Source organism: Orcinus orca, chromosome 9, assembly GCF_937001465.1.
Source record: "Orcinus orca chromosome 9, mOrcOrc1.1, whole genome shotgun sequence".
In the NCBI taxonomy this organism is placed as follows: domain Eukaryota; kingdom Metazoa; phylum Chordata; class Mammalia; order Artiodactyla; family Delphinidae; genus Orcinus; species Orcinus orca.
The window spans coordinates 22529611-22557001 of record NC_064567.1 but is presented as its reverse complement, the minus strand read 5'-3'; the positions used below and the strand labels follow the sequence as shown (position 1 = coordinate 22557001).

General features: G+C 41.2%; 1 protein-coding gene across 17 annotated transcripts in view; it reads left to right on the top strand.

The window, feature by feature from the left end:
- The window catches only part of NRF1 (nuclear respiratory factor 1), a 136846-nt gene that overhangs the window by 91452 nt on the left and 18003 nt on the right, over nt 1–27391 (top strand). For 11 of the 17 annotated variants that reach the window (XR_004484591.2, XR_004484592.2, XM_033432478.2 and 8 more), the window contains 4 exons: nt 1807–1964; nt 2153–2258; nt 3549–3607; nt 9660–9784. Coding sequence is in view for 11 of the 17 variants with exons in the window: in XM_033432478.2 (XP_033288369.1) it covers nt 1807–1964; nt 2153–2258; nt 3549–3607; nt 9660–9784 (448 nt within the window). In the remaining 6 variants the exon portion in view is untranslated. Of the gene's footprint in view, nt 1–1806; nt 1965–2152; nt 2259–3548; nt 3608–9001; nt 9185–9659; nt 9785–27391 lie in introns of those variants that run through there. The other 6 variants (XR_004484593.2, XR_004484595.2, XR_004484594.2 and 3 more) reach the window with 3 other exon arrangements.

Sequence of the window (27391 nt, the reverse complement as noted above, 5' to 3'; positions counted from 1 at the left end):
TGGGGCTTGGGCTTAGTTGCTCCGCGGCATGTGGGATCTTCCTGGACCAGGGCTCGAACCTGTGTCCCCTGCATTGGCAGGCGGATTCTTAACCATTGCACCACCAGGGAAGTCCCGCGGGAGGCATTTTAAGTATCTGTGTCTCCTAGAGCTTGTGACACTTTCTTTGGGACACAGTAACATGAAGGCACAAGTTTACCACTCACTGGGCCCCAGAAAGAGCTCCAGTAAACACAGCTAACATCCTGAGACCTGAGTCTGTAGAAATAGTATACATGAGCTGCTTGATTTATCACCTACCGTATTTTAGAATAAAAACTGCTTTCACTACCCCTGTTGCTTTTTGGTTTTGGGTGGAGGGGTGGGGGCGGGGGACGAGGGGATACTTAACCAGTATTTATTGAGCAAAATGGACTAAAGTAGCTAGATTCAGGTATCCAGGACTGAAAAAAATCTCTAAATGGCAAAGCATTGTACTAAAGTCAGTGGTTCTCAACCCGGGGCAACCCCTATACCCCTCAGAGAGGACATTTGGCAAAATGTCTGGAGATATTTTTGATTATCATGACTGCGGAGGATGTATTAGCAACTACCGGGTAGAAACCAAGGATGCTGCTAAACATCCTACAATCCACAGGACAAACCTCACAACAAAGAATTATTTAACCCAAAATGTTAATAGTGCTATTGTTGAGAAACCCTGTTCTAGATCTAGAAAAGCTGAATTCTAATCTACTCTATATAACCAGATAGTATGTTTTTGTTTGTTTGTTTTGTTGCTTGTTTCGTTTCTTCATAATTCCTCCCCAGTAAAAGAAAAGCAGGTTTTGCTACATTAAAAAAATTGTTTACTGAATTTGGCAGTTTCCATCAAAAATAAAAATACAAAATAATTTTGATATATAATTCCACTTCTAGGAATTTACTCAGTAAGTAGACTCACATAAACTATACAAAGTTAGTGTATAAGGATATTCATCACAGTACTGTTTGTAATAGCAAAACACTGGAAACTACCTAAATGCCCATTAAAAGATGTCTGGTTAAGTAAATTATGGTGTATCCATATAATATAATGCTATGCAGCCATTATTATGAATCATGAATGAGTGAAGCAGTTTGATACATTCCAAAGTAAAATCATTTCAGAGCTGTATTGTTTATGAAAAAAAGCAAGGTACAAAAAGCATGTAGCAAGTACTGCCATTTTTCTTGAGTGTGTGTATGTGTATGTGTAAATATGCTCACATATCAAGAGAATATCCCTGCAAAGATGCATGAGAAATAGAGAAATAGGTAACAACAGTGGCCTTTGGGTGAAGGGTCTGGAGTACTGGCATTATATTCCCTTTGGTACAGTTTGAATTTTTTTAGAATTATACTTATGATTTATTCAGAAACTTTAATTTTAGAATAGGTACTATATTGATATGACTCAGATATTTCAAAATTTATGTAAAAGGATGCAATGGAAAATCTTCTTTCTGCCTTCTATCCAACCTATTCCCACAACAACTCCCTCTGCACACACTGAGGAAAATATTTTCAATGGTTTCTTTTGTGTGAAACTCCTTCCAGAGTTTCTTTACGCAAATATAAGCAAATTCAAATATATATTCTAATACCCCCCTTTTTAACACCAAAGATATGCTAAAAACCCTGTTCTATACGTTGTAATTCATGTTAATTTAAAAGTATGTATGTATTTGGCTGAGCACGTAGCAGTTTTTTAGAAAAATGACTTTTAAAAATCATAATCCTTTTGTGAGTTTGATTTTTTAACTATCATGTCCTTTTCTGCCTCAGGTGGAACAAAATTGGGCCACGTTACAAGGAGGTGAGATGACCATCCAGACGACACAAGCATCAGAGGCTACCCAGGCAGTGGCATCATTGGCAGAGGCTGCAGTGGCAGCTTCTCAGGAGATGCAGCAGGGAGCCACAGTCACCATGGCACTCAACAGGTGGAGGCAGGGGTGGGCGATAAAAGAGGAGGTCGAATCTGTCCCTGTATACAGATGTAAAGAGAAATGTTGTACCTCAGTTTGTCACAATTGGCATTTGGAACTTAATACCCTTAACCCATAGGATACTGTAAGTTGTTTTATAATCAGCCCTCACCTACTGCATTCCCATCCTATCCCATCCCCAGCAACCAGTCCAGCCTGACTTCCAGCTCAAGCCTTCTGGTCAAGGGACATGGGTCCCTTTTGCTTTATCCTATTCTGTGCTCCTTAACAGACCAAAAGCAGCAAGATGTAAGTACTTTGTGTTTTTAAAGGGGCCAAAGGATGTAATAAAAAATCAAGAAGCTTCAGGATTGATTTCCTTTTATCCTACTAAGAAACTGCTTTTTGTTATGGCTATTAATCCATGTTTTAGCTGGTCAGGAGCCGACTTTACTGACTTTCAGGAGGTTTGTTTCCCTTGCTTATCAGTGACTTCGAAATAAAATAAGTTTTGGATTATTGGGAGAAACTGAATTTTTTTTCTTCAGATATGTTTAGGAAGGATACTGCAGAATGGAATACTCTAGTAAGAGGTAATTTCCAAAACTAAATTGTTTTGTTCCGTGCTTGGTTCCTTCTATTCGTTGTTGACAGAAAAAAATCATCCCCATATTATTATTCTTGTTGTTCATTGCTTACACAATTTTATTTTCAATGGACCCAGACCTTTTAACTAATGGTTAAGAGTGTGTGCTTTGAAGCCAGGCTACTTGGGTTTGAATCCCAGCTCTGTCACTTACTAGCTGTTTGACCTTGGGTGATTTACTTGAGCTCAGTGCCAAGGCTTTCCTCTATGTAAAATGGGGGAGGGGGGGTAAAAACAGTGCCTACTTTGTAGGGGTGCTGTGAGAATGGGAAAAGTCAATGCATGTGAAATCCTTAGTTCAGTGCCCAGCATATGGTAAGGTTGCTGTTAACATTATGTGCAGCAGCTGTTAGCCTCAAATAGTCTTTGAACTCTTGCGACATGCCAGCACTCTGCTGGGTAAGGCTGTAAATAAAGAATGCTCTAAGATATAATGTCTGCCTTAAAAGAAATCATACTGTGAATGGGGAGATTGATTTAAGTAAAACATTTAGCAAACATATTACTCAGAGTGTATTTACTGTCCAAATGTATGGTGTAGACTATGAACATAGTAGGAATTCAGAGTAAGGGGATCACTTCCTCCAAAATGTAAAAATCAGCTGAAGTTTAGGTTGGCTGTGGTAGACACTAGAAAGCCTTGATAGGCTTATGTACAGAAGATTTCCATCAAGCTGTATAGTATAGTGGCTGAGAAGAGGGTTCTGAGGTCGTATAGATTCAGGTTTGAATCCTACCTCTGCCATTTAGTTGCCATTTGATCTGGAGAAATTTAACCCCTGAGCATTAGTCTCATCATCATTATAATAAGGATAACTTTCATCATGTAGAATCATAAAGATTCAATGAAATGATGTATATAAAAGTCTCGTCAAAGTGTCTGGCCTGTAATTAGCATTTCAAGAATTATACTTATTATCATTTAACTTATATTTTAAAATTTGTCTACTTAGAATTGTTTACAGCGAGAAGAGATTAAAAGTAGAAGGCCAGTTAAGAAGAGGCAGTCCAGGTATGACTTGTCAAAGGCGTGGAAACTAGTAGTAAGAGTGGAGATAAAGTGACTGATTTTGAAGGAAGTATGGTAAGGACTTGGTGGTTGGTCAGGTATAAAAAACTAAAACATACACAAACGCTCCTCCTTCCAGAGTTACCAGTGAGTCCCTGAGTGACCTGGGATAGAAACTTTTTTCTTAGCCCATTGAACCATATCACTTTTCAGTAACATGAAAGTCTTATTTGATTCCTTGCACTTTGACTCAATCCTACTTGTACCTTTGAGAGAGGACACACAGATAAACTTCCTGAAAGCTATGGCCAGAGTGAAACCCTCCTTCCTTTTGGTCCGGTAACCCCTCACTGTAGCATGGGGTCTAAAAGGCCACCATCAAATACCAGAAAAACTTCATTTCATCGAGCCAGCACCTTTGCTATTCCAGTGAAGTGGGAGTGTCCTGGGAACCCTGTACATAGTGGAAAACATGAGGCACATTCTGGCTCTCTTTAGTGTAAGGACCAGGGCTTATTTCTAAAGGCAAGGAGGGTAATGGTTTCCCCTGAGGGCTTGTTAACACACTCAGATGCAGCTGAGGTGGCTACAGTGTTTACTCCAAAGGAAGGAGAATATGGTTCACTGTGGCATGTAGGAGTAAAGAGATGTTGAAATCTGTTTGCAATCAGATAGTTCAACACCCCGATGAGTGTTGGGGGATGGTGTGTTGCAGCCTCTGCTGAGGGTGAAGAAACCAAGCCTGGCAGTGAAGACTAGACTATAGCAGGCTACTAGGGGAACATCATGGGCTTCTAATTCCAGGAGCGGTAACCCACTGTCTAACGTCAGGAGGATTGGACTTAAGACACAAGCCCTTTGTGTTTGCTTCTCTATGGGATGAGACCCATTCCCAGCCTCTCCAAAGAATTCGTTGCTGGAAGTCGTCTTAGTGAAAAGTACACTGCGTGGTACTTTGTTCCTGTGGTAACAAAACGATTTCCTAGAGCTGCTCCCTTCCAGCCTCTCTTTTTCAGGTGCAGATGGAACAAGCATGGTTCTCTAACAATCACCTGCACCTCTGCTGCACTGTAGACAGCAGATGTGGGTGCAGAGCAAAGAGAGAGAGGCAGGCTACATGGAATGGCAGCTGGAGAACAAGAAGGCAGAGGGGTTCTCTCAACTGTTGAGGGGGAAGGGGATCAGGACAGGTGCAGGACAGACCTTTTTTTCAACCATGCTGTTAAAAGAATTTTGTATAGCAAGTTAGAATGAGGGCCCTGGGCTCAGACAACCTGTAGCCCACCCTCCATACCCAAAAGTGGTATGGAGAAATTGTCATTTAAAAATCTAGAAGCTAGTTAATTTTAATTATTTTCAAAATACAGAATAAATTAACACTTTTAGGAAGGAGATGGAGAGAGAATCAAAGTGGACAAATGAAAAGCAGAGCGTCACACCTCAGACCTGTTCACCCTGAACAACCAGACAGGAAATGAAATCATCATTTGCTTGTTGCAATACAGTGATTAATTTGAAGTTTCAGGTCGTTGGTTAAGTTGTCCTAGACTTACATTCCCTCTTACACAAGTCCTGCAAAGCCAGTACAGTCCTTGCACATAGAGACAGATACATGATAAATACTGGTAGACTGAATCTACATTTGCTCTGGTAGAAATTTATGTGATGTTGTTGACAGGAAGACAGTTTTTACTGAGTGTCTACTGTGTGTAGTGCTGTGACTCAGTGCTATGGGGAAACAAATGCTCAAGAAAGTTAGAGTTGCTGTTCTTTTGCTGTGAAGAGACTTTGCTTAAAGAAAAGAAGTGAATCATATTTTTAAAGAAAAACTTACTCTTACCTTTTTTTTTTTTTTTTTTTGTGGTACGCGGGCCTCTCACTGTTGTGGCCTCTCCTGTTGCGGAGCACAGGCTCCAGACACGCAGGCTCAGCGGCCATGGCTCACGGGCCCAGCCGCTCCGCTGCATGTGGGATCCTCCCGGACCGGGGCACGAACCCGTGTCCCCTGCATCGGCAGGCAGACTCTTAACCACTGCGCCACCAGGGAAGCCCAACTCTTACCATTTTTTAAAATGAAAATATTGACTTAAAATTAGAGATCTTACTAAAATAAAACATGGCTTTAATATATGAACTTGTATTTATTTGTCCAGTAACATGGGATGGACAACCTAGATCAGAAAGCCTCTCTGGAAATAGAGGACAGGGACTATGCAAGTGCCTCTTTTTCCTATAGGTGAAGGTGGGACCCTTGCAGATAAAACGTTGACAGAAAAAAAGGTGGGGGGGAGCTTGTTAGAAACTTCTCATTTGTAACTGGTTTGGAAATGACTTTTGTCGAAAAATTGCTAAGTGGTAGCTTAGAGACATTTTGATCCCTACTCACCTTTTAAGTGAAGGTAACCTTTTTCTCGCAGTACAGTTTGATCACTTCCCATGAAGTCTAATGGTTAGAATAGGCTTGGGAATGATAGTCTGCTGACCACAGGCGTCACCATTGTCTTTTGCACCATGTAAAAGATCCATCCATTGCTGCTTTGCCCCTGGCCCCTGAACAGGGCATGCAGTAACTAACCTCACCGACCTGTGGACCTGTCATCCCTGTCGGACCCCTCATCCCTGGCATCCCAGATTGCTTTAGTTGTGCTGCTTCACAGCTTTTCTTCCAGCATAACGTATTTTAGAAAGGCACTAAAGAAAATGACTTCAAATATTTAGAGCTTCAGACATTATAAAATGGGTATGACTGGATACAGGGACTCTTCCGGGTCAGGGCTTGGGTGGCTGCTCTCCCCCTCATAGCCTGTGAAATTTCACCCTGCAAGCATGTGTCCAAGAGTGGCAGGACGTCACCTTTGATGGTCATAGAAATAAGATTATTGTAGATTGTGATAAAAACAGTGGGGAAATGAGCAGTTGCTGAGGTAACCTGTAAACACAGCTCCTATTTCCATATAAACAGTTCTCATATACCAGCTTTCTTTTTCAAAATACCACACAGCTGAAGCATTTTCCAAAGAATATCCTTTTTGGCTTTCCATGAAGTCTCAGGTCAGAGTGTTAAATATTTTTATCGTTAATCCGTGATAGCTGAACACTGCAGAATTGGCTGGTAATATTATTTGACACAAGTTTCTCAGAAAAATATTAAAAGTTAAGGGTCTAGGCACTAAATAATCATTCGTTTTACTATCTCAAATAATTATAAAGCATCCTAAAATTAAAATCTACCTTGTAAAAGGTAAAGAATAGCCTTAGTAGTAATTCCAGATCCAGGGTCCACTTTGGCTCTGAATTCATGTTACAGATACTATGGAATGACTGGCTGTGGGTATCACATCGGAAGTACGTTTTAGCACAGAGATTGATCTTAGCTTTTAAAGGGGCTGCGTGGAAACTCTATGATTCTGTTCAGCTTTTTGCTCAACCTCAATTCCGTCCCCAAGTTTTTTATAAAGGAAGTAAATAAATTTGAAATATGTAATCATGATCTTGAACTAAGTTAAAGGAAGCCTGGAAATTAAAAGTTACCACAGCTGAACAACTAGAAAAGGGGGTGGGGGGAATCAGCAGTTTTACATTTAACTTATTATTTTGAATAAATGTCAAAGAATATTTATATGGGGAAATGCCAAGTTAGGTAAGAAAAGCAGGCTATAAAACTGTGTGTACAGTATGATCCTGATTATCTGTTTAAAGTTGTGTTTAAGATTAGAAGGAGGGGGCTTCCCTGGTGGCGCAGTGGTTGAGAGTCCGCCTGGCGATGCAGGGGACACGGGTTCGTGCCCCGGTCTGGGTAGATCGCACGTGCCGCGGAGCGGCTGGGCCTGTGAGCCATGGCCGCTGGGCCTGCGTGTCCAGGGCCTGTGCTCTGCAACGGGAGAGGCCACAACAGTGAGAGGCCTGTATACCGCAAAAAAAAAAAAAGATTAGAAGGAAAATAGCTCTTATCTCTGCATGATATTTAAAAATTTTCTTTTATACTTAATGAATTTTTACAAGTTTCTACATGCATTTTATTATCAGAGAAAAATAACTTTTTAAACACACACATAACAGTTTAAAAAGCAAGGCAAGTTAGCAAGAAGGGGAGAATTCTCTATTTAATGAGACTTTTCTGTCCATTGGACTTCTTAAACTGCTTCCTAACATCCTTATAGTGACCAAGAAGTCTTCCCCAGAAGAATGATTATGTCAGTTGCTTTACTTGTTTGCTGACTCTCTTAGATGAAAGTGACGCTGTTAAGTTTGGTACACATTGCTTTGCCCACAGTCGTGACACGTTTGCCCTAAACGGTCCACAGCTGCCCCCCGCCCCATCCTCCCCTACAGCTTGTTTTTGCAAGATGACTGCCATAGTTGTGGCAAAGTCTGCAGCTTCAGAACAAAGCTGAATCAACTGGCTTATTCGATGTCAAACCCAGGACTTTGTCCACCTCTGATAAACTAAATGACGCCACCTCCTTTTCTCCATGCCCACTTTTGATATTCCCTCAGTAACTGTGCAGAGTGGTACCTGGTACTTTCCCAGGAGAGGTGATGAATTTATCTGGTGGGTTCTTTTTTTCTTTTCTTCCACATTTTAACATCTCTGAAGTTTGGATGGTAAACTATAATCTTACGATTACAATTGTCAGGAACTTTTTTGTTGTCTGTGCTGTGGGACTTGGGGATCTTAGTTCCCTGACCAGTGATCGAACCCGGGCCCTGGCAGTGAAAATATGGAGTCCTAACCACTGGACCACCAGGGAATGCCCAGGAACTTTTCTTTTTTTGCTGGCACATGAAACAGTAATACATTTTATAGTTTGTATCATCATCGAATCAATAAAAGTGGGTATTTATGCATATAGTAAAAGCATACAATAAGGAAAAGAAAAATGGGATACAAACTGCTAGAATAGTGTTTACTATAAATAGATGGCTAATATCTTTCTGTTCTGCAGAGTGTTTGGTTTGCAGTGAAGGGAGGTTTATTATTTCATTTTGTTTGTAGAGTCAAGGATTTTGGGCTTCTGGTGATAATTTAAACTTTTAAGTGTTAATTTAGTTCTGCCTACGTGTACATGAAGCAAAAGGAAGGGCTGAACTTTGCAAGATATTAGTCAGCCATTACTTTGTATTTGGAATCATGGATGTAAACCAAATTGCTATTATTTGATATATTTTTATGTATCTTTTAAAAATTTTTTATTTTATATTGGAGTATAGTTGATTTACAATGTTGTGTTAGTTTCAGGTATACAGCAAAGTGATTAATACATATACACATACCTATTCTTTTTCAGATTCTTTTCCCATATAGGTTATTGCAGAGTATTGAGTAGAATTATTATTTAATATTAATTGAATAGCAAGTCCAGGTTGCTGACTCCTCACATTATCATCCATCCTTAGCTATAAAAAGGCAGTTTCAGGGCTTCCCTGGTGGCGCAGTGGTTGAGAGTCCGCCTGCCGATGCAGGGGACACGGGTTCGTGCCCCGGTCCGGGAAGATCCCACATGCCGCGGAGCGGCTAGGCCCGTGAGCCATGGCCACTGGGCCTGCACGTCCGGAGCCGCGACGGGAGAGGCCACAACGGTGAGAGGCCCGCGTACCACAAAAAAGAAATAAAAACAAACAAAAAGGCAGTTTCAGATGGTCTGCCTTGTGTTACCGTAAAGAGAAAAGAGAAAAAGAAAACATTGTGATTGACAACCAAAATGGCTTTTGAATATGGATCAGAGCTTCCACTATGGCTTACAGGCACTCAATTGATCTTGATAAAGAAGGGACTGGGAATGCGTGCCTTCTGTCCTTAAACACCCATTTCCTAGGTTTAAAGAAAATCTCACATTAGCTGTATAAACGTGAAAGACTTGGGATTTCTCTAGCTATTTATTATTATCATTTAAAAATTGCTCTGATTCTGTCAATAGCCTTATGTGCTGGTAGGCTCACAAACATGGAGTCAGTGGAGAGATCCTAGGAAAGGTTGAAAGTTTGGTTTGTCTTGCTGCAGTGCTATACCTTTATTCAACTCATAAATTCCCCCCTCCTCTTTCTATACCCACAGCGAAGCTGCCGCCCATGCTGTCGCCACCCTGGCTGAGGCCACCTTGCAAGGGGGGGGACAGATAGTCCTGTCTGGGGAAACCGCAGCAGCTGTCGGAGCACTTACTGGAGTCCAAGATGCTAATGGTAAGAGAGCATAAATATTTTATTGAATTTCTTCCCTGTTTCCACTTAAACCTTCATGACATGACTGACAACAAACCCTTCAGAATCAGGTTGAACTTTGATTTGAGTTTTTTTATATTGGTAGGCAATTGATACCTAGGAAAATTCTAGGAGCCTCTGATTCCTTTCACTAGTAGGAGACTTGGGGTTTCCTGGGAGGGAAAAAAAGCCATAATAATGGCTACCTAACTGAATGACTTATTTGAAAAGTGACTATTTGCTGTGACAGTACTTGCTGAGAGGGATTTTTAAATTTTCCGTGGGGTACATTTTGTCCATTTTCTCCCATGGGGTAGATCAGTGTCCTTTACTATAGCTGAGACTCTCCTGTGGGCGAGTGCATTGTGGTAGCAAGGAATGTTCTGACTATCTCGAGAAGGGCACCACCATCTCACCACAAGGTCAGCCAGCAGGCTGTGATAAAGGCGCTTTTCTGATTGATGCTCTGGGTTCTGCTTCCTGTTAAATGTGGCCTCACCAAGGACCTCCGGATTGAGCCAATAACTTGCCACCACCCTGCCCTTCTTTCCCGGCTCTTTGACTTCCTGGATATTGGTGATATCCTGAATAAACAAGAGGGATAAAGTTCATAGAAATATGATGACAAAAATTTACAGCTCCAGCCCAGCTCTTTGGATCTACTTCAGCAGGCTCTGGGAGTCAGTAACGAAGTCTTGAGCTGCCTGGGAAGTGCCTCAAAAGTCTGAGTCAAAGAGGAAGACCAGTCCTGTTCTGTGAGACTCTGTGTGACTGTTTATTAAGCTTTTAAAATATACATATAATTAGGTTAAGTAGGACAAATTAACTACTCTATGGTTTTTGGAGATTTGTAGTTTAAAGTCCTGGAAAGAGGATGGATAATGACATACTTTTATTTAGGCAGACTGTTCCTTAATGGCATTTAGTGGCTGAAGGCCTGGCACTTTTTTTAGGGTAGATCCCTAACAACTAAATAACGTGTTAGTTGGTAAAGTCTTTGAAGAAAGACACAATGCTGCATCCTCCTTCAAAAGTGGGGAGAAGAAAGCACTTCTGTCTCCCAGAGAAGAATAACAGGAAATGTAAAGAGCCATGTGGTTTCTGAGAATCATTTTCTTAAACAAAAAATCACATATTAAAACTACAGCCTGCTTTTTCTGTAGCGCTAGGGGCTTCCATGAACTAACCCAAATAGAGATAAAGTTGATCTTAGCCAGAACACTGCAAGGTAAAGGGCCATGTATGTCCAGGGTGAAATGGACCATAGTTGGAATTAAGGAAAACCTCCCTCTTGAGCTTGAATCCTACCCCTATTTCCTTATCTTTTTTCTATTCCTCATTTCAGTCCTCATCTACCTTGAACAGAAGATATCTGACTGTGTGACATTCTTCTGAAGTGCAATTCCAGTTATTCACTATGGAACTACTAAAAATAATTCCCTGTGTGGGTTTGATGGGAGACTTTGTTATCCCTTCTAGTGGTCTTGACCTGTCCGGGTGAGGAGAAGCTTTATAGTTCTGGCTCCTCCCTAGCCTCACCTTTTCAGGTAGATGAATTTATAGGTAAGTGTAAGGACTCTGTGGGGCTCCCGCCAAGTAGATCTATTCAGCCATGAGATAAAGGTCAACCATACCACTACTGTTGATTCCTGGAAGCTGATTCTTTTCAGTAGCTTGGGTTGTGTGAATCAGTTGTGTTGACTTCATGTTGTTGGCTGCATTTGTGATAAGAGAAAATTATGATCTACATCCAAAAAGCCAGTGGTTCCCCAAAGCAGACCATTCCCTAGTTTGTGACCTGCCAACATGTGTGAACTCAGACTTGAGAGTTGGATTTACCACTTTCTTGGTGCTATATCAAATCAGACTGTTGAGTTGTGCCTTATCCTAGTAATATTAGGTGAAGGCACATATCATGTCATCTATCCCTTGGGAATCCAGAGGATGAATCTAATATTGGATATGATCCAGGTAATTCTGATGCTCTTTCTGCCTTCTAGCATTTTTACCCAGAGTGCTATAGGATTTACTCTGGGACTTGGAACCAAAATATGCTCATTTAACCAACTAGTTCATCTGTCTGGAATTTCAAGGGTTCTTTTTTCATTATTCTTTCAGATTGTGTCCTATTGGCATTGTTTGTCACTTTTGTCATGACAAGCTTATGGTATCTGCCAGTAGACTAAATTTATTATCAGGAAGAGTTTATTATCAGGAAGATGACAGCAGAACAAGGTGCTATTTGGTAACAGACACTACTGGGGAAAAAAATACATCCCAGATTCCAAAATATGGCTTAAATAAAAATCCTTCTAGCAGATGACTCTTCTAAGAACAATGCGGATATTGACCTGTTCCGACCTGAAGCAGGAGTTTCAGCATCTTCTGGGATGGAACTAGAGGGGATGGAGGACCATTGTGTGTGAAGCTTGACAGAGTACAGTAACCAATGTGAGATGGCTGGGGCAGTGTAGGTCAGTGGTTTTCAAGTTAAGGATAATGATACCTTCATGGCAGAAGTTTAAATTCCAAATTACCAAGGCAGACTGGACAAGAGATCTTGTATCTGAAGACTTCTTTTTTCTGGACCCTATCTCACCCCAACACTAAAGAGACTACTCAAGCACTAGCATTACTCTATTTCATTTATGTTCTCGCTTTTTTTTTTTCTTCTTATTTTAAAATTTTATTTTTTAAAATTTGTTTTATTGAAGTATAGTTGACTTACAATATTGTGTCAATTTCTACTGTGTAACAAATTGATTCAGTTATAATATATATACATACATTCTTTTTCATATTCTTTTCCATTATAGTTTATCACAAGATATTGAGTATAGTTCCCTGTGCTATACAGTAGGACCTTGTTGTTTATCCATTCTCTATATAATAGTTTGCATCTGCTAATCTCAAACTCCCAATCCATCCCTCCCCCACCCCCCCTTAAGTCGGTTATCTTTTTTTTTTTAAAGTTGGCTGTGCTTTTATTAATTTTTTCTGATATTGAAGTTCGCAGTTGGCTGCAGTATTTTTCTTTTTTTCATTTTAACATCTTTATTGGAGTATAATTGCTTTACAATGGTATGTTAGTTTCAGCTTCACAACAAAATGAATCAGTTATATATATATATATATATACATATGTTCCCATATCTCTTTCCGCTTGCGTCTCCCTCACTCCCACCCTCCCTATCCCACCCCTCCAGGCGGTCACAAAGCACTGAGCTGATCTCCCTGTGCTATGCGGCTGCTTCCCACTAGCTATCTACCTTACGTTTGGTAGTGTATATATGTCCCTGCCTCTCTCTCGCTTTGTCACAGTTTACCCTTCCCCCTCCCCATATCCTCAAGTCCATTCTCTAGTAAGTCTGTGTCTTTATTCCTGTTTCACCCCTAGGTTCATGACATTTTTTTTTCTTAAATTCCATATATATGTGTTAGCATACGGTATTTGTCTCTCTCTTTCTGACTTACTTCACTCTGTATGACAGACTCTAGGTCTATCCACTTCATTACAAATAGCTCAATTTCGTTTCTTTTTATGGCTGAGTAATATTCCATTGTATATATGTGCCACATCTTCTTTATCCATTCATCCGATGATGGACACTTAGGTTGTTTCCATCTCCGGGCTATTGTAAATAGAGCTGCAATGAACATTTTGGTACATGATTCTTTTTGAATTATGGTTTTCTCAGGGTATATGCCTAGTAGTGGGATTGCTGGGTCATATGGTAGTTCTATTTGTAGTTTTTTAAGGAACCTCCATACTGTTCTCCACAGTGGCTGTATCAATTTACATTCCCACCAACAGTGTAAGAGGGTTCCCTTTTCTCCACACCCTATCCAGCATTTATTGTTTCTAGATTTTTTGATGATGGCCATTCTGACTGGTGTGAGATGATATCTCATTGTAGTTTTGATTTGCATTTCTCTAATGATTAGTGATGTTGAGCATTCTTTCATGTGTTTGTTGGCAGTTTGTGTATCTTCTTGGGAGAAATGTCTGTTTAGGTCTTCTGCCCAGTTTGGGATTGGGTTGTTTGTTTTTTTGTTATTAAGCTGCATGAGCTGCTTATAAATTTGGGAGATTAATCCTTTGTCAGTTGCTTCATTTGCAAATATTTTCTCCCATTCTGAGGGTTGTCTTTTGGTCTTGTTTATGGTATCCTTTGCTGTGCAAAAGCTTTTAAGTTTCATTAGGTCCCATTTGTTTATTATTGTTTTTATTTCCATTTCTCTAGGAGGTGGGTCAAAAAGGACCTAGCTGTGATTTATGTCATAGAGTGTCCTGCCTATGTTTTCCTCTAAGAGTTTGATAGTTTCTGGCCTTACATTTAGGTCTTTAATCCATTTTGAGTTTATTTTTGTGCATGGTGTTAGGGAGTGATCTAATCTCATACTTTTATATGTAGCTGTCCAGTTTTCCCAGCACCAGTTATTGAAGAGGCTGTCCTTTCTCCACTGTACATTCCTGCCTCCTTTATCAAAGATAAGGTGACCATATGTGCGTGGGTTTATCTCTGGGCTTTCTATCCTGTTCCATTGATCTATCTTTCTGTTTTTGTGCCAGTACCATGCTGCCTTGATTACTGTAGCTTTGTAGTATATTCTGAAGTCAGGAAGCCTGATTCCTCCAGCTCCGCTTATCGTTCTCAAGATTGCTTTGGCTATTTGGGGTCTTTTGTGTTTCCATACAAATTGTGAAATTTTTTGTTCTAGTTCTGTGAAAAATGCCATTGGTAGTTTGATAGTTTGCATTGAATCTGTAGATTGCTTTGGGTAGTAGAGTCATTTTCACAATGTTGATTCTTCCAATCCAAGAACATGGTATATCTCTCCATCTATTTGTATCATCTTTAATTTCTTTCATCAGTGTCTTATACTTTTCTGCATACAGGTCTTTCGTCTCCTTAGGTAGGTTTATTCCTAGATATTTTATTCTTTTTGTTGCAATGGTAAATGGGAGTGTTTTCTTGATTTCACTTTCAGATTTTTCATCCTTAGTGTATAGGAATGCCAGAGATTTCTGTGCATTAATTTTGTATCCTGCTACTTTAACAAATTCATTGATTAGCTCTAGTAGTTTTCTGGTAGCATCTTTAGGATTCTCTATGTATAGTATCATGTCATCTGCAAATAGTGACAGCTTTACTTCTTCTTTTCTGATTTGGATTCCTTTTATTTCCTTTTCTTCTCTGATTGCTGTGGCTAAAACTTCCAAAACTATGTTGAATAAGAGTGGTGAGAGTGGGCAGCCTTGTCTTGTTCCTGATCTTAGTGGAAATGCTTTCAGTTTTTCACCATTGAGGATGATGTTGGCTGTGGGTTTGTCATATATGGCCTTTATTATGTTAAGGAAAGTTCCCTCTATGCCTACTTTCTGGAGGGTTTTTATCATAAATGGGTGTTGAATTTTGTCAAAAGCTTTCTCTGCATCAATTGAGATGATCATATGGTTTTTCTCCTTCAATTTGTTAATATGGTGTATCACGTTGATTGATTTGCGTATATTGAAGAATCCTTGCATTCCTGGAATAAACCCCACTTGATCATGGTGTATGATCCGTTTAATGTGCTGTTGGATTCTGTTTGCTAGTATTTTGTTGAGGATTTTTGCATCTATGTTCATCAGTGATATTGGCCTGTAGTTTTCTTTCTTTGTGACATCCTTGTCTGGTTTTGGTATCATGGTGATGGTCGCCTCGTAGAATGAGTTGGGGAGTGTTCCTCCCTTGCTAGAAGAGTTTGAGAAGGATAGGTGTTAGCTCTTCTCTAAATGTTTGATAGAATTCGCCTGTGAATCCATCTGGTCCTGGGCTTTTGTTTGTTGGAAGATTTTTAATCACAGTTTCAATTTCAGTGCTTGTGATTGGTCTGTTCATATTTTCTATTTCTTCCTGATTCAGTCTTGGCAGGTTGTGCCTTTCTAAGAATTTGTCCATTTCTTCCAGGTTGTCCATTTTATTGGCATAGAGTTGCTTGTAGTAATCTCTCATGATCTTTTGTATTTCTGCAGTGTCAGTTGTTACTTCTCCTTTTTCATTTCTAATTCTATTGATTTCAGTCTTCTCCCTTTTTTTCTTGATGAGTCTGGCTAATGGTTTATCAATTTTATCTTCTCAAAGAACCAGCTTTTAGTTTTATTGATCTTTGCTATCATTTCCTTCATTTCTTTTTCATTTATTTCTGATCTGATCTTTATGATTTCTTTCCTTCTGCTAATTTTGGGGGTTTTTTGGTTCTTCTCTCTCTAATTGCTTTAGGTGCAAGTTTAGGTTGTTTATTCGAGATGTTTCCTGTTTCTTAAGGTAGGATTGTTTTGCTATAAACTTCCCTCTTAGAACTGCTTTTGCTCCATCCCATAGATTTTGAGTCGTCGTGTCTCCATTGTCATTTGTTTCTAGGGTTTTTTTGTATTTCCTCTTTGATTTCTTCAGTGATCACTTTGTTATTAAGTAGTGTATTGTTTAGCCTCCATGTGTTTGTATTTTTTACAGATCTTTTCCTGTAATTGATATCTAGTCTCATAGCGTTGTGGTCGGAAAAGATACTTGATACAATTTCAGTTTTCTTAAGTTTACCAAGGCTTGATTTGTGACCCAAGGTATGATCTATCCTGGAGAATGTTCCATGAGCACTTGAGAAAAATGTGTATTCTGTTGTTTTTGGATGGAATGTCCTATAAATATCAATTAAGTCCATCTCGTTTAATGTATCATTTAAAGCTTGGGTTTCCTTATTTATTTTCATTTTGGATGATCTGTCCATTGGTGAAAGTGGGGTGTTAAAGTCCCCTACTATGAATGTGTTACTGTCGATTTCCCCTTTTATGGCTGTTAGTATTTGCCTTATGTATTGAGGTGCTCCTATGTTGGGTGCATAAATATTTACAATTGTTATATCTTCTTCTTGGATCGATCCCTTGATCATTATGTAGTGTCCTTCTTTGTCTCTTCTAATAGTCTTTATTTTAAAGTCTATTTTGTCTGATTGAGAATTGCTACTGCAGCTTTCTTTTGGTTTCCATTTGCATGAAATACCTTTTTCCATCCCCTTACTTTCAGTCTGTATGTGTCTCTAGGTCTGAAGTGGGTCTCTTGTAGACAGCAAATATATGCGTCTTGTTTTTGTATCCATTCAGCCAATCTGTGTCTTTTGGTGGGAGCATTTACTCCATTTACATTTAAGGTAATTATCAATATGTATGTTCCTATTCCCATTTTCTTAATTGTTTTGGGTTCATTATTGGAGGTCTTGTCCTTCTCTTGTGTTTTTTGCCTAGAGAAGTTCCTTTAGCAGTTGTTGTAGAGCTGGTTTGGTGGTGCTGAACTCTCTCAGCTTTTGCTTGTCTGTAAAGGTTTTAATTTCTCCATCAAATCTGAATGAGATCCTTGCTGGGTAGAGTAATCTTGGTTGCAGGTTTTTCTCCTTCATCACTTTCAATATGTCCTGCCACTCCCTTCTGGCTTGCAGAGTTTCTGCTGAAAGATCAGCTGTTAACCTTATGGGGATTCCCTTGTGTGTTATTTGTTGTTTTCCCCTTGCTGCTTTTAATATGTTTTCTTTGTATTTAACTTTTGACAGTTTGATTAATATGTGTCTTGGCGTATTTCTCCTTGTATTTATCCTGTATGGGACTCTCTGTGCTTCCTGGACTTGATTAACTATTTCCTTTCCCATATTAGGGAAGTTTTCAACTATAATCTCTTCAAATATTTTCTCAGTCCCTTTCTTTTTCTCTTCTTCTTCTGGAACCCCTATAATTCGAATGTTGGTACGTTTAATGTTGTCCCAGAGGTCTCTGAGACTGTCCTCAGTTCTTTTCATTCTTTTTTCTTCATTCTGCTCTGCAGTAGTTATTTCCACTATTTTATCTTCCAGGACACTTATCCGTTCTTCTGCCTCAGTTATTCTGCTATTGATCCCATCTAGAGTATTTTTCATTTCATTTATTGTGTTGTTCATCATTGTTTGTTTCATCTTTAGTTCTTCTAGGTCCTTGTTAAATGTTTCTTGCATTTCGTCTATTCTATTTCCAAGATTTTGGATCATCTTTACTATCATTATTCTGAGTTCTTTTTCAGGTAGACTGCCTATTTCCTCTTCATTTGTTAGGTCTGATGGGTTTTTATCTTGCTCCTTCATCTGCTGTGTGTTTTTCTGTCTTTTCATTTTGCTTATCTTACTGTGTTTGGGGTCTCCTTTTTGCAGGCTGAAGGTTCGTAGTTCCTGTTGTTTTTGGTGTCTGTCCCCAGTGGCTAAGGTTGGTTCAGTGGGTTGTGTAGGCTTCCTGGTGGAGGGGACTAGTGCCTGTGTTCTGGTGGATGAGGCTGGATCTTGTCTTTCTGGTGGGCAGGTCCACGTCTGGTGGTGTGTTTTGGGGTGTCTGTAGACTTATTATGATTTGGGGCAGCCTCTCTGCTAATGGGTGGGGTTGTGTTCCTGTCTTGCTAGTTGTTTGGCATAGGATGTCCAGCACTGTAGCTTGCTGGTCGTTGAGTGAAGCTGGGTGCTGGCGTTGAGATGGAGATCTCTGGGAGATTTTCGCTATTTGATATTATGTGCAGCTGGGAGGCCTCTTGTGGACCAGTGTCCTGAAGTTGGCTCTCCCACCTCAGAGGCACAGCACTAACTCCTGGCTGCAGCACCAAGAGCCTTTCGTCCACACGGCTCAGAAGAAAAGGGAGAAAAAGTAGAAAGAAAGAATTAGTAGAAGTAGAAAGAAAGAAAGGAGGAAGGGAGGGAGGGAGGGAGCAAGGAAGGAAGGAGGGAAGGAAGGAAAAAAAGAAAGAAGATAAAGTAAAATAAAATAAAGTAAGATAAAATATAATAAAGTTATTAAAATAAAAAAAATTATTAAGAGGGAAAAAAAAAACAAAAAAACGGATGGATAGAACCCTGGAACAAATGGTGGAAGCAAAGCTATACAGACAAAATCTCACACAGAAGCATACACATACACACTCAGAAAAAGAGGAAAAGAGGAAAAAATCATAAATCTTGCTCTCAAAGTCCACCTCCTGAATTTGGGATGATTCGTTGTCTAAAGGAGGGAAGGAAGGAAGGAAAGAAAGAACGAAGATAAAGTAAAATAAAATAAGGTTATTAAAATAAAAAGTAATTATTAAGGAAAATAAAAAAGACGGACGGATAGAACCCTCGGACAAATGGTGGAAGCAAAGCTATACAGACAAAATCTCACACAGAAGCATACACATACACACAAAAAAAGGAAAAGGGGAAAGAATAATAAATCTTGCTCTCAAAGTCCACCTCCTTAATTTGGGATGATTCGTTGTCTATTCATGTATTCCACAGATGAAGGGTACATCAAGTTGATTGTGGAGCTCTAATCCGCTGCTTCTGCGGCTGCTGGGAGAGATTTCCCTTTCTCTTCTTTGTTCTCACAGGTCCCAGGGGCTCAGCTTTGGATTTGGCCCCGCCTGTGCGTGTAGGTCGCCGGAGGGCGTCTGTTCTTTGCTCAGACAGGACCGGGTTAAAGGAGCCGCTGATTTGGAGGCTCTGGCTCACTCAGGCCGGGGTGGGTAGGGAGGGTCACGGAGTGCAGGGCGACCCTGCGGCGGCAGAGCCCAGCGTGACGTTGCACCAGCCTGAGGCGCGCAGTGCGTTCTCCCGGGGGAGTTGTCCCTGGATCCCGGGACCCTGGCAGTGGCGGGCTGCACAGGCTCCCCGGAAGGGGGTGTGTGGATAGTGACCTGTGTTTGCGCACAGGCTTCTTGGTGGCGGCAGCAGCAGCTTTAGCATCTCATGTCTGTCTCTGGGGTCCGCGCTTTTAGCCGCAGCTCACGCCCGTCTCTGGAGCTCCTTTAAGCAGCGTTCTTAATCCCCTCTCCTCGCGCACTAGGAAATAAAAGAGGGAAGAAAAAGTCTCTTGCCTCTTCGGCAGGTCCAGACTTTTCCCCGGACTCCCTCCCGGCCAGTCGTGGCGCACTAACCCCCTGCAGGCTGTGTTCACGCCGCCAACCCCAGTCCTCTCCCTGAGCTCCGACCGAAGCCCCGCCCGCTCCGGCGGCGGAGCAGACAAGCCTCTCCGGCTGGTGAGTGCCGATCGGCCCTGATCCTCTGTGCTGGAATCTTAACGCTTTGCCCTCTGCACCCCTGTTGCTGTGCTCTCCTCCGAGGCTCCGAAGCTCCCCCCTTCCGCCACCCGCAGTCTCCGCCCGCGAAGGGGCTTCCTAGTGTGTGGACACTTTTCCTCCTTCACAGCTCCTTCCCGCTGGTGCAGGACCCGTCCCTATCCTTTTGTCTCTGTTTATTCTTTTTTCTTTTGCCCTACCCAAGTACGTGGTGGGGGGGGGGGGTTCTTGCCTTTTGGGAGGTCTGAGGTCTTCTGCCAGCGTTCAGTAGGTGTTCTGTAGGAGTTGTTCCACGTGTAGATGTATTTCTGGTGTATCTGTGGGGAGGAAGGTGATCTCCACGTCTTACTCTTCCGCCATCTTCCCAGAAGTCTCTCCCTTTTTTAATAGTGGTAATTGAGTCTTTGGTCTTTTATGATGGTGTTTCATGGTTTGGTTCAATTCAGAGATTTTCACAGGTGCCTTTCTCTTTGAAATGCCTAAGTCTGGGAAAGGCCTCTGGTTGAGTTCCTTCCTTTACCTTTTCTTTTCTTTCTTCTTTCTTTTTCTTTTTAACAGTTATCCCTTGCTTTTCCCCCCAACACATCTTAAGAGGTTGAACAATTTTAAATTGCCCATTGGTTTCCTTTTACTCTGCTATCCTCTGTACCCTAGAACTCCCTTTGCTAATGGACTCCAGAACCAATGAAGGCAGGCTCACACGGGTTGAAGAACTCTCAAGTGATATTCACCTCTTATCCGTCCTTGCCATCCATTGTTAGAAATTCTCTAGGGAACCAGATCCACAGATCTTTCAGCTTTCTTCCTGTTTCTACAAAAAATAATGAAAAAAGCTAGATAGGGGGAAAACAAAACAAATAATTGAAGTTCATAGTTAATCAATAAAGGTAATGGGAATCATCTGCTTCAATTATTGTCCATCAAGCTTCGTACCAGAGCTGCTGAGAAAGGATCAACATTTTCTAAAATGGCTGACACTTTTTCTGACAACACCACAAGAAAAAAGGGGAGCATAGCATTTCCTGGGGGTGTTTGTTTTGGTTGTTTTGGTCCTGATTATAAAAATCATCTATGATCCCACTACATAGAATGTTAATATTTTGAGGGTTTGTTTTTGTTGAGTTTTTAAAATATGGCCTTTTTTCCCCATTCATAAGGTTTTTTAACCTAATTAAGATCATGTTGTACTATTTCATAACTTATTTTGAAATAACTTCACCATTTTCATGTGGTTAAATATTTTTTGATACTTGCTAATATATGTTTAATACTTGCTAATATATCATCATATTATCCATCATAATAACCAATTCCCTATTGTTGATAATCTTGTCCATACCTTTGATTCTTTGTTCTCTACATAGCTCATACTTGCTTATACTTACAATAGAACTGTTTAGAACCTGCTTCGTTACCCTACACCGAAATTGGATATTAGCATAATTTGCTTTGTGTGTGTGTGTGCCTATTTGGTAGGCAATAAGTTGTATTTCATTTTAATTTGCATTTTTTAATATTAGTGATAGATAATTTTACTTTTTCCTTCATGATTTTATCTACACATGTGTATTTTTGTATTTGTCTATTCGTGTTCTTCACCTGTTTTTCTGCTGAAGTCTTTAACATATGAAGAGTTTTTCCAAATCAATAAGAGAAAGATGTAATCCCTTTATTGTATATGTTGCAAGCTTTCCCTGTTTATTTTTATTTCACTTCTGTTACTTTCACTTTTTATTTAATTTTTATTTTTTATTTATTTATTTATTTATTTGGTTGCATTGGGTCTTCGTTGCTGCACACGGGCTTTCTCTAGTTGCATCGAGCAGGGCTACTCTTCGTTGCGGTGAGCGGGCTTCTCATTGCAGTGGTTTCTCTTGTTGCCAAGCTCGGGCTTTAGGTGCTCGGGCTTCAGTAGTTGTGGCTCGTGGGCTCTAGAGCGCAGGCTCAGTAGTTGTGGCGCACAGGCTTAGTTGCTCTGCGGCATGTGGGATCTTCCTGGACCAGGGATCGAACCCGTGTCCCCTGCATTGGCAGGCGGATTCTTAACCACTGCGCCACCAGGGAAGTCCCACTTTCACTTTTATTTCCTTAATTGTTTCTCTTTTTACCTTTATGTTTACATAGGCCCCAAGTCAGATCAATATTTATATGCCCGTTCTTCTATGGACTCAATTTTCATTTTAAATACTATAAAATATCTGGAATTTATTTTGGTATATGGCATTAGGTAGGACTCTGAATCATTTTTTCCCCTACATAATTAATTATTCCAGCATCATTTATCCTATAAAAAAGGTTGAAATCCATCCTTTTAAAACTGTTTTGAGGGCTTCCCTGGTGGCGCAGTAGTTGAGAGTCCGCCTGCCGATGCAGGGGATACGGGTTCGTGTCCTGGTCCGGGAAGATCCCACATGCCGCGGAGCGGCTGGGCCCGTGAACCATGGCCTCTGAGCCTGCGCGTCCGGAGCCTGTGCTCCAAAATGGGAGAGGCCACAACAGTGAGAGGCCCGCGTACCGCCAAAAAAAAAAAAAAAAACTGTTTTGAAATCTCATCTTTATTATGCAGAATTCTTAAGTAGACTGTGTAAGGTCTTGTGTGGGGGTCTTTTGTTTCTATTCATCTGTTTGTTCTGTTCTTTATACTGTAATATTTTATTATTGTGATGTTATTCTTAGCAGCTAGTGAAAGGCCTATTTCCAAATTTGAAAAAAATTCAATCAAAATTCCAAAGAGTTTTTTTGCAGAGTGAACTTCACAATAATTTTTAAGTTCATCTGGAAAAATTAAGCCTCATCCTAGAAAAAAATCCTACCAAGCCTGTTAGCAGAACTGCTAAGAAGTTTTAAAATTGACTAATTTGAGGCTTCTCTTCTCCTTCTGCCCCAGTTTTCCCTGGAACAGGGGACATGGGGAGTGTTCATTATGACAAAGATGGACCAGGAGTAGGAGACAAGTGCTCTGAATACTGCCCCAGTGAATTGAATAATGGGACAGTAATTGTTGCTGGAGAATACATTGTCCCTGCTGCAACCATGTTCATTCTCTTAAGACCAAACCGGATGTATCTTTCTAGACTAAGAAATTGTGGCCATCCATTCTGTTTATGCAGAATTCTATGGAGGCTCAGTTCTTGCACTTTGAAATTTTAATTTCTCTTTTTTCCCCAACTTCAATTTCATTTTTGTATTAAAGATGATGGTGGGGGCACTGCCCACTTGTGGTGTACTGCAAGGTAGGACATAGCATTCTTTTCTGCTGTTAGCCTTGCATTCTGTCTCTCAGTCCCATTGTCCCATTAATTTTATTTATTTAACAAACATTTCTATAATGCTTGCTTATGCAAGCACTCTGCTAAGTGTTTTACATGCATTAACTTATCTAAAACTCAGAATATATCTATAAGGTAAACACTATTATCCCCATTTACCATATGGAGAAACTGGGACACAGAAAGTTTTGGTAACTTGACCAGGTTCACACAGAGAGTAGCAGAGTGAAATTTGAATTCAGGCAGTTTGTTTCCAAACCGCTCTGCTCTGCTGCCTCCCTTTGATGGGAACTGTTTCTGTCTGGACTCCACAAATACAGCGTGATGATTGTCTCCCAGTGTTGAACAAATAAGTTTGGAAATGTCAGGGCCTTTCTCCCATCTCTGCTGAAGGCCACTTGCCTTTGTCTGGTCTAGCCACAGTGCCCATCTGCCCCAGCTGTTCCTCATGGCTGTAGGGATCCTCTGGTGGTTTCTGATGCCAAGTGCTCCCCTGCTAGCATCCCCACCCACTGCACACGCATGCACGCACATGCACACACAGGCTTTCCTTTGCTCGCCTGGAGAAGCCTATAGGTCTGTGTGTTTCTCTGGTTCCGGAAGTCACAGAAGCAGTCAGCAGCTGGCCGTCAGATTTAAGTATTTTCAGTGAGCTGGTTACTTTGCACTTAGTGAACATAAGAGGGATGGGTGGGTGCTGTTTATTTTTTATTTATTTAATTTTTATTTTTGGCACGCACACACGGCTTGTGGGATCTTAGCTCCCCAGCCAGGGATTGAACCCAGGCCCGGCAGTGAAAGCACCAGGTCCTAACCACTGGACCGCCAGGGAATTCCCGGGTGGGTGCTGTTTAGAACGAGGGGACACTGTCTGGGGCGGAAGTAGATGATGGTCAGAAGGGAGTAAATGCAGCTGAAGAGTTATTTTCTCACCTTCTAGAATCCTCTACCCAAGCCCTCCTACTGCCCTTCAATTTATGCCAGGGCTCTTTCAGCCTCCCCACCTGTTTCCAGGGAAATAGAGAGTGAGGTGTTAGGGTTGGGGAATGTGGGAAAGGGCTCAGGGGAGTTTACATTTCTGCTTAGAGCAAGTTGACTGGCTAATTTGCTTCCCCTGCTACTCACTGAAGCTTTCCCCTTGGCTCTGCCTCCAGCCCTTGATTTCATTCCCCAGAGCGTTCGTAAAGTACATCTTTCTCTGTTGTCCGACACCTGGAGACCATCCACTACCTGCTCTGTCCTGGTTGAGACCGGGGGCCAGCTACCTTCCTTATGCCCTGAATGAAGAGAAGTGGACTAGGGGGCTGGTCTGTTTAAAAATTGAAGCTGGTTACAAGGGCATTCACATTATACTCACAGAAAGAGCAGCCCTTCTCATTTCTTTCAGTGCCATACATCCCTCTCTGTTCTGGCCTGGCCCTGGCAACGGTCCTGCTGCTGAGGTTCCCCCTTAAGGTTCGTAGATATAAAATTTCCTATAACCCAAAGACCCCACTCAGTCTTGCTGCACTGTGTAACACATGTACATTTTATTACCCATCCCAATTGCCAGATCAAACTAAATCAATTTTCAGATTCTTTCAGAGAAAACACTTTATCTTCTTTTCACATTGACCATGTTATCACTTTCACCTCCCTGTTTTCCTCTGACCTTTTTATAAACTTTAAAAAAATATATATGGGGCTTCCCTGGTGGCGCAGTGGTTGAGAGTCCGCCTGCTGATGCAGGGGACACGGGTTCGTGCCCCAGTCCGGGAAGCTCCCACATGCCGCAGAGCAGCTGGGCCCGTGAGCCATGGCCACTGAGCCTGTGCATCTGGAGCCTGTGCTCCGCAATGGGAGAGGCCACAACAGTGAGAGGCCTGTGTACCACAAAAACAAACAAAAACAAACAAACAAAAAATATATATATATATATGTTTTCCAAGTTGAATTTAATCTCAACCATGCTCATTGGAATGCCTTTTTTTAAAAAAAAAATTGGCCTTCTTAACAAGGGGGATAAAAGAGTAGGTGGATGAGGACAGAAACATGGAGTTCAGATAAGGGAGCAGGACTTTTGGGTGGGGCCCTTGCATGAGGAACACACATTCCTATCCTGCAAGGCCTCCCAAATGAGATGGGATGGCTGAAAGGTCTGTCCTGTACTTATTATAAAGAGGTAAGCCCAGCTGGACCTGAAGGGGGCAACATGTGTGTGTTTTAATTTTCTGTGGAAACCTACTTTATGTATATTATACGAATGTTAGGGCATCCTTAACCTGGGTCTGTGGACCCTGAGAAATTCTGCAGAAAAGTTTTATATTTTTCTGGGGTCCACAGCTTTGATCAGATGTGCAAATAGATCAGAGAGAGCTCCCATTTCCCCACCCCCTCCCCAAATTAAGAACCTCTGCTATAGAGAGTGTGGCTAGGGTCATTTCACTTTGTGAGTATCTGGTGTGGCACTGAGAGTAAAAGGAGGGGCAAGGGAGATGGGAGGACCTGCAGACCTAGATGGATACTCTGAAAGCTGCACCACTACCAAGCTCTGTGTTCAGCACATTAACCTCTCTGAGCCTTCGCTGTAAAATTAGGATGATGATAGTTCCATGCTCATAAGGTGGTTGTGAGCATTAAACAAAATGAGTCCTGTGAAGTGCTTAGCATAGGGCTTGGCATCGTACGATGGCTATAGAGCCATCGTAAACACGAAATTATTATTAGCTGTCAGCATCACTTTCTTCTCCAGCATTGCCCCAGATATGTTAAGTTGTACAGAGTGCATAGTACTGTCATAGACCCTGCTTTCCTGTCTTTAGGACAGATCTAAATGCTTACCTTATGCAGTTGAAGAACTTATGCTCCAGAGATGAATACTGTAAAAATGGGAATAGATCATAGCCTTTTCTATAAGCTTGAGTGAAGGAAATTGAAGGTGATATTGTTTAATGGCTCCTGCATTTGGTTATATCACTCTCCTTGGGCCAGGGCTGCTGTTCTCTTCCAGCAGCATTTCAACTTCCATCATGAAAGGTGACTTTTTTTCACTTTTTCCTTATTATCACCACCACCATCATCCATTATTACTTACAGCATGTCCTTCTGTTCCAGCTCTTCTTTAAAAATAAGAGAGAAAATGCCAGTCTTCATCTTGATAAACTATAAAATACATCTCTCATTCTCCCTTTTCCTCATTCTCTGGACACATTAGTATAAGGACTTGTTCCTAAATGAGTCAGTGGAGATGTAAATATTAAATTAATTTAGGAAATGTGTCCACGGTATTAAGTGTAGTTTTACTGTAAATGTGCATATTCAGTCACCATTAAAGCATGATAATAGCTTGAAAAGAACTGTTGTGTTCTTTGATACTGTACCTTTAATGCAAAGACGGGGAGTTCAGTGCCTCCGGGACTGGAAGCAGGCAGCTCCTGAGCACCAGTGTTTAGTGTGAGCTGAGAGTCCCAGGCTGCAAGCCCCGCACCCTGACAGTCCCTAGAGAGCAGCGCCTATGGCACTCTGGGTTTGCAGGCCACCCTCCTGTAAAGTAAATGGCCCTCTTTTCCACTGACAGGGAGACCTGAAGGGAAGCTAAGATACTAGGATGGTGTCAGTCAGACCAAGCTGAGGCATTGCCTGTTCTGTAAGAAAAAGCACATGAAGGTTCATCTGTAATACAACTGTTCCCCTTCAGAATCATGTCTTTTTTTTAAGTGGAGGGGGAGTGGGACATACTCAGAGACCTGAAAAGATTACTTCTTAGAACAAATAAGATAAGGAGAGCTCTGAGCTGTGGCTCAGAAAGAAGAAGGGTAAGGGCTGAGTGCATGAACGGGACTTGCATCTGAGGCTGCCTGAGAAGCCGGTGCCACACTGGGGAACTGCAGTAGCCAGGGCAGCGCTCGGAACAGCACGCCTCACAGCCTGTCCTCCCCGGGCTGCTCTGGGAAACACACTTTGTTTGCAGACAGGGTTTTCCCCATTTCAGCCAGCTAACTTTTCTCCTGAGATGAAGTTTTCGTTCTGAGAAGCATGTTGGTAGATGTCATACCGGGAAAATAACTGTTTCAGTTTTGCTCTTTATTTGCCTTTTGACTGTATGCGTTGAGCATTATTATTTAGGGCCTTCATCTTTTTCTTTTCTTTCTACATTCTTTCCTTTCCTTTTCTTCCTTTCTTGTTTTTTGTGTTTTTTTTTTTAACCAATACTACTACTACTACTACTACCACTGCCTTGC